Genomic DNA, 14,730 nt, shown 5'->3' with positions numbered 1-14,730 from the left:
CTCATGGAAACAAAAGTACCTGAATGGTTTCAAATGTGAATGTAACACAGATCTGCCATATAATACAAAGCAACAAATACCGTAAATATTAGGCATAAATTAAATAATAGAAAAAGTAAGGGAAGAGGAGGCTGAGAATTTCATCACTTTGTGATGCGTATGCACAAATGATTATTCCCCCCCCCCCCCCCCCCGATAACGATCGTACAAATCTAGACGTTGGCGGAGGCATCCCAGCAGTCCTCACTATTGAAATTCTATTCGTACTTCCTGAGTGAACGCGGGAACCATCTTCACCTCGTGGGTGAGGGAGTGCTCGCAGAGGGACTTTTTGTGCGTGAACGCCAAGCCGCACTCCTCGCACACGTGGCTCTTCGGCTTCCCGCTGTGCGTCCGCCGGTGCTTCTTCAGGTGGTAGGACAACCGGAAGCCCCGCTCGCAGACGTCGCATTTGAACGGCTTCTCCCCCGTGTGGATGCGCATGTGCGTCTTGAGGTAGCCCGACTGGATGAAGGCCTTCCCGCACACGTCGCACTTGTACGGCCGCTCGCCGGTGTGGTAGCGCGTGTGCAGCCGCAGCTCGTTGGCCGTCAGGAAGGTCTTGCCGCACTCGGTGCACTGGTGCGGCCGCTCGCCGGTGTGGATCAGCTCGTGCCTCTTCAGCGAGATCTCCTTCATGAACTGTTTCCCGCAGCTGTTGCACGGGTAGCGCACGCCGATGTGGACCTGCTCCACGTGGCTGGTAAGCTGCAGCTTGGTGCGGTACGCCATGTGGCACTGCGTGCACGCCCACGGGCGCTCCTCCGAGTGCGTGCCCATGTGCACCGTCAGCTCCGAGGCCGAGCGGTAGCGCTTGCCGCACTGCCAGCACAGGAAGGGCTTCTCGCCTGTGTGCTTGCGCAGGTGCACCGTGAGACAGTTGGACGAGCGGAACTTCTCCGGGCACAGGTCGCACGCGTAGGGGAACTCCCCGTTGTGCACCCTCTCGTGCACGGTGAGGTAGGAGAGCTGGGCGAAGGTCTTCCCGCACTGCATGCAGGGATACGGCCCCGTGAAGCCGTGCTGCTTCTCGTAGTGCTCCCTGAGGCGCCGCAGCAGCGTGAAGGTCTTGTCGCACATGGTGCACTGGATGGGCTTGTGCATCAGCATGTGCCTCTCGAAGGCCGGCTTGTTGGCCAGGATCTTGCCGCACTCTTTGCAGTAGAGCGGGTCGTGGATCCGGCGGTGTACCTTGAGCAGCGTCATGCTCTTGAATTCCTTCCCGCAGTCCTCGCACGTCAGGATGTCCTTGAACTCCACTTTGCACACGTTCTCCTGGTGCTCCTTCAGCGCCGACAGATATTCAAAGTGCATGCTACAGTTGGAACACCACACGGCGACTTTCGGCGGCGCCCCCTGCTGGGCGCCACTGGTCGAGGCGCCGTCGCCGACCACCGCTCTCGGCTCCTTTTTCACCACGGAGAACCGCGCGATCTTCTTGTGACAGATGGCGTAGATCTGATGTCTCTTGAGGCCGTGCATGTGCTTGAAGCGCCTCTTGCAGTGCACGCAGTGGTAGGGCCGGTCCTCCGTGTGGCACTGCATGTGCTTGTTCAGGGTTTTCACGCTGTCGAACGCCCGGGCGCACACCACGCACACCTTCAAACCCGCCTTCCTGCGGGTTTGCTCCCGGGCAGCGGGGGGCGGCTCCCCCGATGCGGAGGCTGGCGCGTCCGGGCCCGGGTTGCTCTGGCTTTTCTCCGACTCCTGCTCCTGGTCCGCCTCGGCCAAGATCTGCTCCATCGACTTGCTTTGCTCCTCCCGTATGCCCTCGTGGCCGTGGATGGTCTGGTGCTTCTTTAGCGTGTCCTTGTACTTGAAGCCCTTCTCGCAGGTGACGCAGATGAAGGGGCGCTCCTCGCTGTGGGATCGCAGGTGCTTGGCCATGTCGGCGGTGCAGGGCAAGATACGGCTGCAGATGGGGCAGATCTTGCCGTCCGACAGCCCCTCCGGGGAGGACAGGGCGCCCGGGTCCCGCGCCTCCGCCCCGCCGGCTCCCTTCAGCTCTTTACTTTTGCAGATCTCCTTCTGGTGCCTCTTCAGAATATACGGGTGCTTGAATCGCTTTTCACAGTACGCGCACTTGTACGGCCGATCCTCCGAGTGAGACCGCATGTGCCTCTCCATGTCCAGCCTGCGAGCGAAATACTTTCCGCACAGGAAGCAGTTCTTGCTCTCCGGCGCGTTGAAAACCGAGGCGTCCGCCGGGCCCTCGCCCTCGCCCTCGTCCCTGTCCACGGACTCCACCTCCTCCCGCTCCTGTGCGTGCACGCGCATGTTGTGCCGCGACATGTCGTACTGGTCCCTGAACCGCTTGTCGCAGTTGGGGCACTGGAACTTGAGCTGGCGGTTTTCCGAGTGGATTTCCTGGTGCCGCCGCATGGCCGTCGCCCGCAGGAAGGTCTTGCTGCACACTGGACATGTTTTGTTGTTGGGGTACTTTCTCCTGGACCTTTTAGACATCGACGAGGCCGGGTCTCGCTTTTCTTTGACGGGCTCTGTCTTCAACTCCAGCCTTTTGCTTTGCTTGAGCGGTTGAAAAGAGGCCGGCTTGAGGCTGTCGGGGACGTCCCGGTCGCTCGCCTCCCCGGCGGCTAGGGTTCTCCCCCCGTCGGTCGCCTCCTCTTTCCGGTGTCCGCCGTCAAAGGCGACCGCGTTGGGTTCCTCGGGCTGCGCGATCTGGATGTAGTCCAGCAGCGTCACCGTCTCGCCGTCCACCTGCACGGTGACACAGCCGTGCATCTGCTCCGCCGGCGCCTGCAGGTGGATCTGGTCGGCGTCGATCAAGACCTTCTCCAGCTGAGGCAGAGAGAGGGAGGAGAGGATGCAGTTTCCAAAGGAGGTTTGAGTTTCATCTGTGCGGGAAAACAAAAGAAAAGACATCATTACGACGATGAGGATGATGATGATGATGATGATGGGGAACAGCTCCATTGCTCAAGAAAAAGTCAAATTAAATCACAACGACAGCTTATCGCAGGCCTATTCAACTGCCGGCGGGCCAAATGTAACCCAAGTATTACTGCAGACCGGCAATGAACTGCCGAAAATACAAGTGGCAACAAAATGTTGTTGAATAATGCTGGCCTAAACGAGACAACATTGTTTACTATATGAATTCACTGAAAACATTTTTCGTATTACAAAAAAACAAATACAACGGCTCAATCTGGCGCAGTATAAATGTCTTTTATATAATAATATTAAGACTCACCAATTAAATCCAGCTGGCCATGTGTGGTGTGGTACTGCAGCAAGGTCTTCAGCTGCTGGGGATCGGGAACAGACTGCACGCATTCTTCCAGCGCTGAGGGAACGGCCTCCAGCATAGACGCAGTCTGACATGAAAATCAAATAAAGAAAGTTCAGATTGGAAGCGGTTTTTTGGTGTTATGTGATGTCAGCGTCCACTGCTTCAGTTTTAAGGGGGTTGGGAGTTTTTAATTATTCTTCCGCGAAAGAAATGAAAAGTAAATCTTGCTTTGAATTTTGAAAAAAAAAAAAAAAAAAAAAAAAAAAAAAAAAAAGGCGCAACGTTTTTACTCTGTATGCACTACCAGACAAGTCACCAAACACCATTTTATGGTTTTAAAAGGATTCATTCTGGCATTGAAATATGATATTCAAGGACTTTCAATTACTTTAAGGACTTCACACAAAAACAAATATAATCCATTTTCAATGTGACCTTTTGCTAATTAAAATCGTAGTCTCATTGTCATTACTTATTTTAGTATACAGTCAGGATGCTCACGGTTTCGGTTATGTATCACGGTTTTGGGGCCACGGTGTCTTTATAGTTAAGAAACTTTTTTTTTTTTTAAGTTAAAAGATGTAGAAAATGTTTTTATAGTAGTCTGCCATGATGTGTAATGATCAGTGTGTATGACTGTGGGGGGGTTCAAGTTCATTGGTGGGTTGTTATAATTTGCATAGATTCATCTGATTGGTGTCCAGGATAGTGGATAATTCAAATATTCTCACACACACACACACACACACACACACACACACACACACACACACACACACACACACACACACACACACACACACACACACACACACACACACACACACACACACACACACACACACTCTTTGGCTTTGTGAACCTGATGTGACAGTGGGTGCGCTCCTTTTCAGCCAGGACTCCTCCCGGCGAGGGAGGGGCATAGGCTATCTGTTACATGGAAGGGGAAACATTTGCCGGCGGCAGGAGACGGCGACTTAAAAAAACAATGCAACACCAAACTGTGAAACTCGACAAAAAAAAAAAAAAAAAAAAAAAAAAAAAAGAAGAAGGGCTCATCCCCCAATGTGACTCTGTTCCCTTCATTCCTACATCAGAGTCGTTCAAATAATCTTTCAAGAGGAGCTTGTCATAAAGAGGGCCACTGCCATCCCAGGGGTTATTTTCCAACTGGACACCTTGATTGATTGCACTCTTTACAAAAACATTTCTATGTAGTTTTATCTCGTGATTCTGGCTCACGCAGGTTAAAAAAAAATAATAATAATAAATGACACACACACACACACACACACACACACACACACACACACACACACACACACACACACACACACACACACACACACACACACACACACACACACACACACACACACACACTTCCACTTCCTGTTGTGTGCTGGTGTTGTCTTTGTTTTTCAGACAGGGACATACACGGATCAGCCACTACATTAAAACCACTGACAGGTGTCGTGAATAACATTGCTCATCTCGTTCCGATGGCACCTGTCAATGGGTGGGATATATGAGGCAGCAAGTGAACAGTCAGTTCTTGAGGTTGATGTGATGGAAGCAGGAAAAAATGGGCAAGCGTAAGGATCTGAGCGACTTTGACAAGGGCCAAATTGTGATGGCTAGACGACTGGGTCAGAGCATCTCCAAAACGGCAGGTATTGCAAGGGTGTATTCAATGGTGAGTACCTACCAAAAGCGGTCCAAGGAAGGACAACCGGTGAACCGGTGACGGGGTCATGGGCGAAAATGGGCTCATTGATGCGCGTGGGGAGGGAAGTCTAGCCCGTCTGGTTCGATCCCACAGAAGAGCTATTGTAGCAAAAATTACTGAAAAAGTTAATGCTGCTATGATAGAAAAGTGTCAAAACACACAGTGCATCACAGCTTGAGCGTCAGAAATGAACCATGGAGCAATGGAAGAAGGTGGCCTCGTCTGATAAATGTTTATTACGTTACGATTTAAATAACAAAACCAGGGGGAATATTGAAGGTTTTCAATTATGTTTTTTTTCTCCAAAGGAGTTTTCAAGCACTTCGGCACCAAAGGGGCTATTTTCAAGGTATTCCCGCACTTCAATTTCTGCGGACAAAATTCAAGCCCTTGGATCACCTCAAGGACCTGGTGAGAACCCTGGGTTTAAGTACCTGCTGGAGGTCTGGCACTGGGATCAGTCTCTCCAGTCTGGACAGGAAGTCCAACATGAGCATCTGCAGAGCGTTGTCATATTCAGGACCAAAGTCTGTGGGGAAGACGTCCTGCAAGGCAGAAAATATTCATTTACAACTAAACTACGAGCATGAAGCCAAGCCTTCCCTCAGGCAACACACCAAAAGAATAACGAAAATGAAACTGAATATGAATGCCAGACCTGGAAAAACTTGTCTCTCTCAACAGGATCTTTCAGTAGCAACTCGATTTGATCCACAAAATTGGATTCCGGAAACTCAACTTCGGCGAAACACGGCTGGAAAACACAATGACAAGAACAAAATAATAAAGCCACCATGAAGCGGTCCTGAAAAGAGACCTGACCGACTGAAATGGCGAATAACTTGTTTTCTTTATTGTTAGGCTCATATATATTGTCATATTTCAATTTTGTTAATTTATTTATTTTCTCGGTTTAATGCACTTTTTTTTTTCTTCAATTTTTTTGTTATTATTTGTATATTGCCAATTTTTTATTTAATTGTTTTTTTGGTTCATTGTATATTGCCTTTTCTTTTCAATTTATTCTTATTTACTTAGAATTATTGCCTATATATCCGATCTGCAATTTCCCCCTGGGGATGAAAAAAGTATCTTTCCTTTACATTAACTCGATATGCTCTGTGTGACTCATGTTCAAAGATCAATGTTACATCCCAGATGTGATCGGGAGATTTTTTTTTCTATTTATTGCATTTTTGTTTTTTTTCTTCCTTCGTCATGAATTAATTTCTCCTCATCACCCCCTCACTGCTCTCCCCTTATTCGTGTCTCTGACCCCCACAGTTCCTTAGATGCGGTCACAGTATCTGGTGTCATGATGCTCTCAGCTTGTTATTGAAAGATCTATAAATAGAAATTAAGGAAAAAAATAAAAAATAAAATAAAAACAAAAAAAAAGGGGGGGGGGGGGGGGGGAGCACTCACCTGCGCCGCCCAGTCGGATATTAGAGTCCTGATCTTTTCCAGATGCATCTGTATCGTCTGCAACCCTGCCGTCGTCTCTGCCCGGCAAAGGTCCAGGACGACCTGAGAAGACGACAAAACAGTGCATGGCACGTGGATGGGAATGACCACACTGTACGCTCGTTTATGTTTCCCCGACGATGGTAAAAGGGAAAAATGTCATAGCGCGATCGCCTGTGCAGCCCCGGCCGAGAAATATCGGCACCCAGTTTCACTTTCAAATAAAGCACAGCTTCTTATGGTCTTAATTATTTTCAGGGGAAAAAAAATATATATAGAGGCATTTATATTGTTTTTCTTTGGTTTGTACTGGAACAAAAACAAAAGAAAACATCGAATCTTGGTTTATTTCACCCAGAAATCCGAAAATATTTCTATTTACTTATTATTATGCTTTAACAGATGCAAGCTTCATGAACACCATTCAGAGAGCCTACCACTGATCTGCTGCCGCTCAGAAATATATATGAGGCTGATTTGTGTCGCTGAGGTTTAGGATTGCAGTCTGGTGCTGAGGAGGTGTTTGTTTCGGTCCCTCCTTGAAGGCACGAACACGACTCGAGGCGATGCGTCTCAGACAACAGCGGCGGGGGCCGCTCCATGTTGTGACAGCAGGAAGGGGGGAGGGCGCTCCTGTCAAGGCGTTTGGCGTTAGCCCCCGGGGGAGTAACGAGGCGCGGTTTGGTGGTCCCCTCCGGGTGGTTCCACCTGGGGCAGCAGCGCTTCCAGGTCTGCTGGACTCAACCGGTTTGAATGGAGAGAAGCCATCGTTGTTTTTTCCGTCAGCGTGTGTGTGCACCACAGCGAACACGGAGTAAAGAGAGGATTGTCCGAGAGGCTCACACAGAGGAGCCAAGCACTGGACAATGTTCAGGCTGCCAGCGCATCTCCGGCTACCTCGACGTCCCACTGTCCACTGGGTGAAACGTCACCAAGACGCTCAAGGTCTTGGCACTGGTAGCTGAGCTCCCTGGGCGCGGCCCCGAGAGGAATAAAACGATCAAAGATTGCAGCAGACGGGCGTTGGGACGGCGGAGAAAGGACCTCACACCATCCGACAGCAACCCAATGAAAGGGGGTTCCGCAGTAGGAGATCCAGGCGGAGCCCGCCGCCGAGGGAGGCGAGACACAGGGAAGCCTGGCTCACCTTTGCCAAAACCCGCCTGAACCAGAACCAAAACCCAACGCCGGACTGTTGCCAAGATTGGTCAGATCGGTCAATCTGCCAGGAGAGGTGTAGCAACCCCAGTCACGGCCAGAAGAAGCGCTTGATCGCGGTCATTTTCTCCAAAGACCAGAAGAGAGAGAGGAAGGTGCCAATATCTCCAGCCACTATTGGATTGTGTGTGCGCGCGTGTGCGTGTGTGTGTGTGTGTGTGTGCGTCCCCTCAAAACCTCCAAACTCTTACCCTTGCCCGGAGTCCCAAGAGGAGTTGGGCTCTCTGATCCGGGTTCAGAAGCTCCGGGACTATTTCCGTGACCGTGCCGATGAACTCCTCCAGCATCCCATAGTCCCGCACGTCCCCCCTCTGCACCACCTGCCACATGGCGGCCGACACCAGGCGCAGGGGCGGGATGAAGAGACGCAGGGAGGGCAGCGGGAGCGGCGGCTCTGGAAGGTCAGGGCACAGGAGAGCGCAGCTTGACACGGGCGGGACATAGGGCCGGGGGGCGATTCGCTCCACGTCTGCTCATGTAAACACAATAATGTGAACACTGGACCAGGCTTGGGTGTCATTTCTCAATCAACCCACCGGCCCACACTTCATCACTATACATTAAAACGGTTAGTTAGTGAACGCTTTTACATGTTTAGTCAGTGGATGCCAAAGAGCGACCGACAACTGAACAGAGTTAGTCACAGGAGAATGAATCAGTGTCAGGTCAGTGTTGCCATACACTGTCACCAGGCGGTCTAAATGCTGCGTTTCCTTGACCCTCGGAAATCTCGAACTCCAACGTCGTAGGCCCCAATTCACAGTTACATGTCTCCGGCTCGGTTCGGAGAAACATGGACGCCGCGGCGCGTCGGGCCAAAGCGACCTTCCCCCGAAAATCCCGCGGCCGCCGGTTCGCAATTTCCCCAAGCGGGCCGTGGGATTCCTCGGAGTTCCGACGTCCCCGGAACGCAGCATCGGCTATCCACGGCTAAGCGTAGCCGGTTAGCGCCGCCGCCGCGCGCTTCCTCCATCTCAGGGCGGGGTACGCCATGTTGGAAATCAGACGCACACAATCCTAAATGGAAACTTGATAACCAGACGCGTTTCGGCATAAACATATGTTCAATATTCACATTATCTTGCCACTCTCACCGTAACGCGGGCTTCGCATCTCGACCCGAAATCCCGTTAATGCTCAATAGTTAAATAAATTCGATTTGACTTTAAGTAGTTGCTACACAACGTCCGCCCGCCCCTGCGGTGCACCGCGCTACTTTCAGCGACGCAAGACGCGTGGACGATTCGCCCCCCGCCGAACGAATCTCTTAAATGACTCGGGCGTTGAATCTTCGCTTCAGAAACTGAAAATAGTACCCGAGGACGAAATTAAAGCCCACGGTAGAAGAAATGCCAGGGCATTTTCTGTAATTCGTATTCAATATAACTTATTGGCACGTCCGCATTCCAACCAAATTAATTACTTTGACAGAAGTCAGAGGAAATTATTTATTTGAATGGACATGTTTTTGTTTTTTTGTTGTTGTGATTCATACTTCGCATTCCTCTGACAAAACAAGTCAAATCGAGAGAATTTAGCCGAACGACTTTCTGGGATCCACCGTTTGCATACCATACGACGGGGAGCCAACACGATAAACGCGTGGACCATGAGGTCATTCGGTTCAGATAAAGACATTTCTCGAGGTGGGACGCAACGTGTGGATCAGCCACACGCACCATGAATTCTATCAGATGCCCTCCGTCCCCACATTCATTTCGTTGGTCGCCTGCTCGATTGAGCCCGTTGCGCGTTGTCGTTCGCGAGTCAAGCTTTGAGTCCCGGCGACCGCCGCCGTGTCTGGCTGCAAGTTCCGAGGCGTGAACGAAACCGACGAACGAACGAACGAACGAACGACCCTCGTGTGAGTGGCCCCCGACGCCCGAGTCATCGGAGGCGTTCGTTCGTTACGAATCGTTCCGGAGCGACTCCGGCAAGGGAACCGGATGTGGTGGAGAAAGGAAAACGTGTTATTTGACCAATTTGAAACGTTCGCCTTGTGGGAGAGACGCCGGCGACGCGGTGACTGAGGGTCTGGGTCGTGACAGCGGGACCGTTGGTCCCACGACGCTCTGGCGTTTCGCGCTTCGAAGACACGGGACGGCTCTTCCGCGGTCACTCCGGTCACGTGGGCCAAGAAGTGGGCGGGGCTATGTCGATCGGCAGGGTTTCCGGAAGTCAAAACAGCCGCCCCCCTTTCTCCATGGACCTTACGTAAAATAAAAAGAAATTATATATATATATATACAATATTATATATATATATACATACATATATATGTATGTATATATATATATATATTATATATATATATATATACATACATATATATATGTTTATATGCATATATAGACCATGAACCTTACGTAAAAAAAAAAAATATATATATATATGTATATGTGTATATATATATATATATATATATATATATATATATATATATATATATAATATATAATATAATATATATATATATAAATATATATTATATATATATATATTTATATATTTATATATATATATATATTTATATATATATATATATATTTATATATATGTGTATATATATATATATATATATATATATACATACATATATATATTTATATGCATATATAGACCATGAACCTTACGTAAAAATAAATTAATTAATTAAAAAAAAAATATATATATAATATATATATATATATTTTTTTTTTAAATTTATTAATTTTCTATTTTTTATCTTTTTTTATTTTTTATTTTTAACGTAAGGTTCATGGTCTATATATGCATATAAATATATATATATGTATATAAATATATATATGTATGTAATATACATACATATATATATGTTTATATGCATATATAGACCATGAACCTTACATAAAAAAAAATATATATATATATATGTATATATATATATATATATATATATATACATACATATATATATTTATATGCATACATAGACCATGAACCTTACGTAAAAATAAATAAATAAATAAAAACATATATAATATATATATATATAAATATATATATATATATATATATATTTTTTTTATTTATTTATTAATTTTCAATTTTTTCTATTTTTTTATTTTTTTGTTTTTAACGTAAGGTTCATGGTCTATATATGCATATAAATATATATATATGTATGTATATATATATATATATACTAAAATTATATATTAACATATATTTTTAATATATACAAAATATATATATTTTTTATCATATATATTTTTCAATAATCTATAGATTATTATCATACGTATATATCAAATAAAAAAGCCATATTTTACATATATTTTATATTTAACTAATATTTTGCTTATTGTTTTACATTTATGTTTAACGTATGCACCGAGCACCAAGACAAATTCCTTGTTCGTGTAACCTTACTTGGCAATAATGACTTTTCTGATTCAGATTCTGATGATGGGGCAATAGGCACCTTGTCAACTTTCCCCCCCTAGCATTTCCAAGTGGTATTATGGTTTGTGCCGCTGTTGCAAAGACAACAGGATTGCTTTACGTTTTCACATTCTGTGTAAGACATCCGTAGCTGTGCTGTGAACGGCGACACTTTCTCAGTCACTCTCTTAAACTATTTGGTGTGAGTCTACAATTAAAATGGATGGACTATACGTTTGGTGTGTTTACCTTTAAATATTGCATCAACAGTAGGACACCAAGAAATACAATAAAAATAAAAATAATGTAACTAGAATCAAACATAAAACAATTAAACAAACATAAAAAGCTCAAAGTGTCTGACACAAAAAACCTCACACACCATTTAAACCAGGATCATTTTATTGGCTGTACACCAAACCATGTCATGGAACAATTGCACTAAAGCACAATTCCTCTTTTTGTTGATATACTTAACCACACCCCTGCTATTAACACCATGTATAATTTATATTTCCTATATATATATATTTTACAATATACATTGTCTTTTTTCATCAAAGGTAAAATAGCAAAAAAGTCCCCCCGCCCCCCACAGATTCCAACTCTTGTCATATTTCATGCATTATTTTTTAAACTGCATTGAGGAGAATTGTTGTTGATTACCAGGAACAAATAGGCCTACGCAGGCAAATAAATGCGTGGACAGATTTAATGGGAGGGAGACAGAGGTGACAGCGTTTGCATACGGAACATTTTTTATTAACACCAGTGAACATAAAGAGCCATGCTGACCTATAACGGTACCCTACACCCGGGAACCACTTAGTAGCTCAGTTTTTATTTTCTCATTATTTGTGTTTGCAGCATTGTATAAAGGACAATAAATATGAAAAAAAGCTTACATTGTTGGTATTGCTGACAGCCAATTACAACTTAATCCCCAAATCTAAGTTTATTGACTAAATACTCATGCATTGGTTTGTCTATGAATAGAAAAAGCCAGCAGCGTATTTAAATTTTTTTCATGAATGCTGCGAGGACAATATTCCCATCCGGCATTACTTTGGGAAATTTATGGTAATTAAAAAAAAAAGTTTGAGTAATGAGTAATATTTCTAATATAAAACCAAATTGTTTTGAATTTAATTGCAAACAAAATATTATTCAAGCCTTTTCACTTTCTTTGGGCTTCCAATCCATGTAAATAGCCCACTTTCATGTTTCATATTATTGTTATTACATGTACTACAACTTAGCAATACGACAGTATTAATGGAAATATTGCTTAGTTCTAAAGCATCTTTTTGTATTGTCTTTTTTTTTCTTTTGTAAAACAAAATATCTGTGGAAATGTAACATAAAATATATAGTGCTATGTATGTAGGTAAGAAAATAAAGTAGACTACTATAATTTATATTCTGTAACTATTTACAGACTTTCGTATCGCCTGTTACCTGCACATGTTTTCCTTTTCCTTGCCTAAAATGTATGAAAATGGATGAAAAGCTAACATTTGTAAGTCATTTTGAGTGTGCTACAACATTAGATTGCTCACATTTTATCAGCGTCACGCGGAGTAGGTCGACAAATGATGCGTAGATTGCGGAGCACGTTGTGTCCGACAACTTGACCGCGCCATGTGCTTCCACGCCCTTATTTGGACGGCCTATTTGAGCAGCCAGTCCCTTCCTGCTCTACCTGCTTGGCTGCAGCCCCTCTACCTCCCCTGCATCCACCTGTTAGGCTATACTCTTCTATCCAATGGGGGGAATCGAGCTCATCACTCCTATATTTCTAGCTCAGAAGTCGCATTAAAGTGCCATCAGCTCAGAACGGAAATGTCAGGTTTTGAGTTTAAATGGAAAAGGGCAGTTTGCATAATTATTAAGACACATATCTCTTGAACTTGAACTTGAACTTGAACTTGAACATATCAAAGTCCTCCTTTCAATTTGGTCCATATATTCAGCGGGAAGAAAACTTTACGTTCGCGATGAGAGATGGAAAAGAAGCGTGAATAGTATAATGTTATTGGGAGATTCCCTTATAGTGAAGTTAAATATTAAAAAAAAACAAAAAAAACGAGACCTTGAAATTTAATCTTTTTCAGTTTTCACGTGAAAACTTTTTTCCTTTAGTTTTCACACACCAGAATAATCCAAAGCAGACGTCGACATCGTAACAAGGGAAAGACCCCTCTCACTAAATCTGCATTTTCAGCTCTCGGCTCTACCGTCCTATATCACACGAAAATTCTATAAACATAGTCTCACAGAGTCAGAGACTATGTCTCCAAAACCATAGGATGCGGAACAAACCGTGCAGCTTTGCCGGGAAAAAAACGCAAATGGGAAAAGCCAGAGCGGAGAGTTTGGTTCGGGGGCGGGGGGATCATCCGGGCACATTCAACAAGATAAGCAGAAGCGAGTGTGCGCGCGGGGGGCAAACACTGTACATCAGTTTACAAAGAAAATTAAAAAACAAAAAAAAACAACGACACGTAGAACGACCAACACGATGACTTCAAGGGCGTATTTACAGCTCCTCAGGACGTCTCCGAAGGGAGGGCAGGTTCCTCCAGCGCCACGCCGGCTCCGTGCGGAGAGAGAGAGAGAGAGAGAGAGAGGGGGGGAGAGAGAGGGGGAGAGAGAGGGGTAGAAAAATGGGGCCGACGTTCCTCGTGTTTCTCCTTCGCTTGGGTAGTCGATGACGTGAGCGTTGCGTTTCAAAGAAAAAAAAAAAAAAGCGACATCAGGATCAGAGCTCGGTTGAGGAGGAGCCATGCAAGGTGTCGGCGGGAATCGCTACGTCGAGTTTATTTATTTTCTATTTCGTGGATGTTTTTTTTTTTTTTTTTTGTTTTCCACGAGTTCGAAGGCGGTCACGGCGGAAGCGGAAGCGCCTCCTCTGATTGGTTTGGCCTCGACGCCCGGTAGGAGAACATAGCGTCAAGATATCCGTCTTGGAAATGACACAATGAATTGCGATAATATTGTTTTTTGTTTTTTTTGTTGTTGTTTTTTGTTTTTTTTTGCTCAGGGTCCTTAGAATGACGCAGATATTTTGTTAAACTACCTCTACAGGGATTACAGTTTTCAGTCCTACCCTTTGGAGAAAAAAAGGTGTTTGCGTTCCATGCATTCTACGTAAGGTTCATATGGAGTGTTTTCTATATGAAATACGGTCCAGACTTCCAACGTCCGGCATGGACCTCGGAACGGGCAGGAGGCGTCCCTGCGCGTACACCGCCACCCGGATGTACTGAGTCGGGTCGCCTGGACATCTGCGAAGGGGGACCCCGCGGCTCGGCTCCGACAAGACGGGGTAGGGTGGGGTGGGGGTCACACCACGGAGCCCTTGGAGGTGGAGAGGTGGATGGAGTGGATGCGGGTGGCCAGCGTCTTCTCCAGGTCCTGGAGGATGTCGGAGAAGGCGCCGCCGGGGCTGGAGGCGGGGCTCTCGGCCAGCGGCGGCGGCGGCTCGTACAGCAGCTGCTTGAAGCCCTCCAGCTCGATCAGCAGCACCATGTTTTTCAGGAAGTAGCCCTCGATGAAGGCCGTCAGCTCGGAGGCGGCGAGGAACTGCGGGGAGGAGGGGAGAGTTGCACGCCAACGGCC

At 45.9% G+C, this 14,730-nt stretch overlaps 2 protein-coding genes across 3 annotated transcripts in view; both read right to left on the bottom strand.

Moving 5' to 3' along the window:
- Window positions 1–218: 218 nt before the first annotated feature.
- Window positions 219–8,867, bottom strand: LOC307246229 (uncharacterized protein). The gene is made up of 7 exons (XM_080022086.1): window positions 8,798–8,867; window positions 7,895–8,097; window positions 6,447–6,548; window positions 5,680–5,775; window positions 5,456–5,566; window positions 3,254–3,377; window positions 219–2,894 (listed from the first exon to the last, which is right to left on the bottom strand). Exons 1-7 carry the CDS (start codon window positions 8,814–8,816, stop codon window positions 247–249), a joined length of 3,303 nt encoding a protein of 1,100 aa, XP_079878212.1. The 5' UTR covers window positions 8,817–8,867; the 3' UTR covers window positions 219–246.
- Window positions 8,868–14,454: 5,587 nt separating this feature from the next.
- Window positions 14,455–14,730, bottom strand: part of LOC307246568 (ankyrin repeat and BTB/POZ domain-containing protein 3-A) — a gene marked incomplete at both ends in the record, with an annotated part of 123,925 nt that continues 123,649 nt past the window's right edge. For both annotated transcript variants that reach the window (XM_080022534.1, XM_080022535.1), the window contains one exon: window positions 14,455–14,694. In XM_080022534.1, the coding sequence (XP_079878660.1) occupies window positions 14,455–14,694 (240 nt within the window). The remainder of the gene's footprint in view (window positions 14,695–14,730) is intronic.

Source organism: Zeus faber (genome assembly GCF_960531495.2).
Source record: "Zeus faber genome assembly, chromosome: 21".
NCBI lineage: Eukaryota > Metazoa > Chordata > Actinopteri > Zeiformes > Zeidae > Zeus > Zeus faber.
This window is presented reverse-complemented; position numbering and strand designations above follow the sequence as displayed.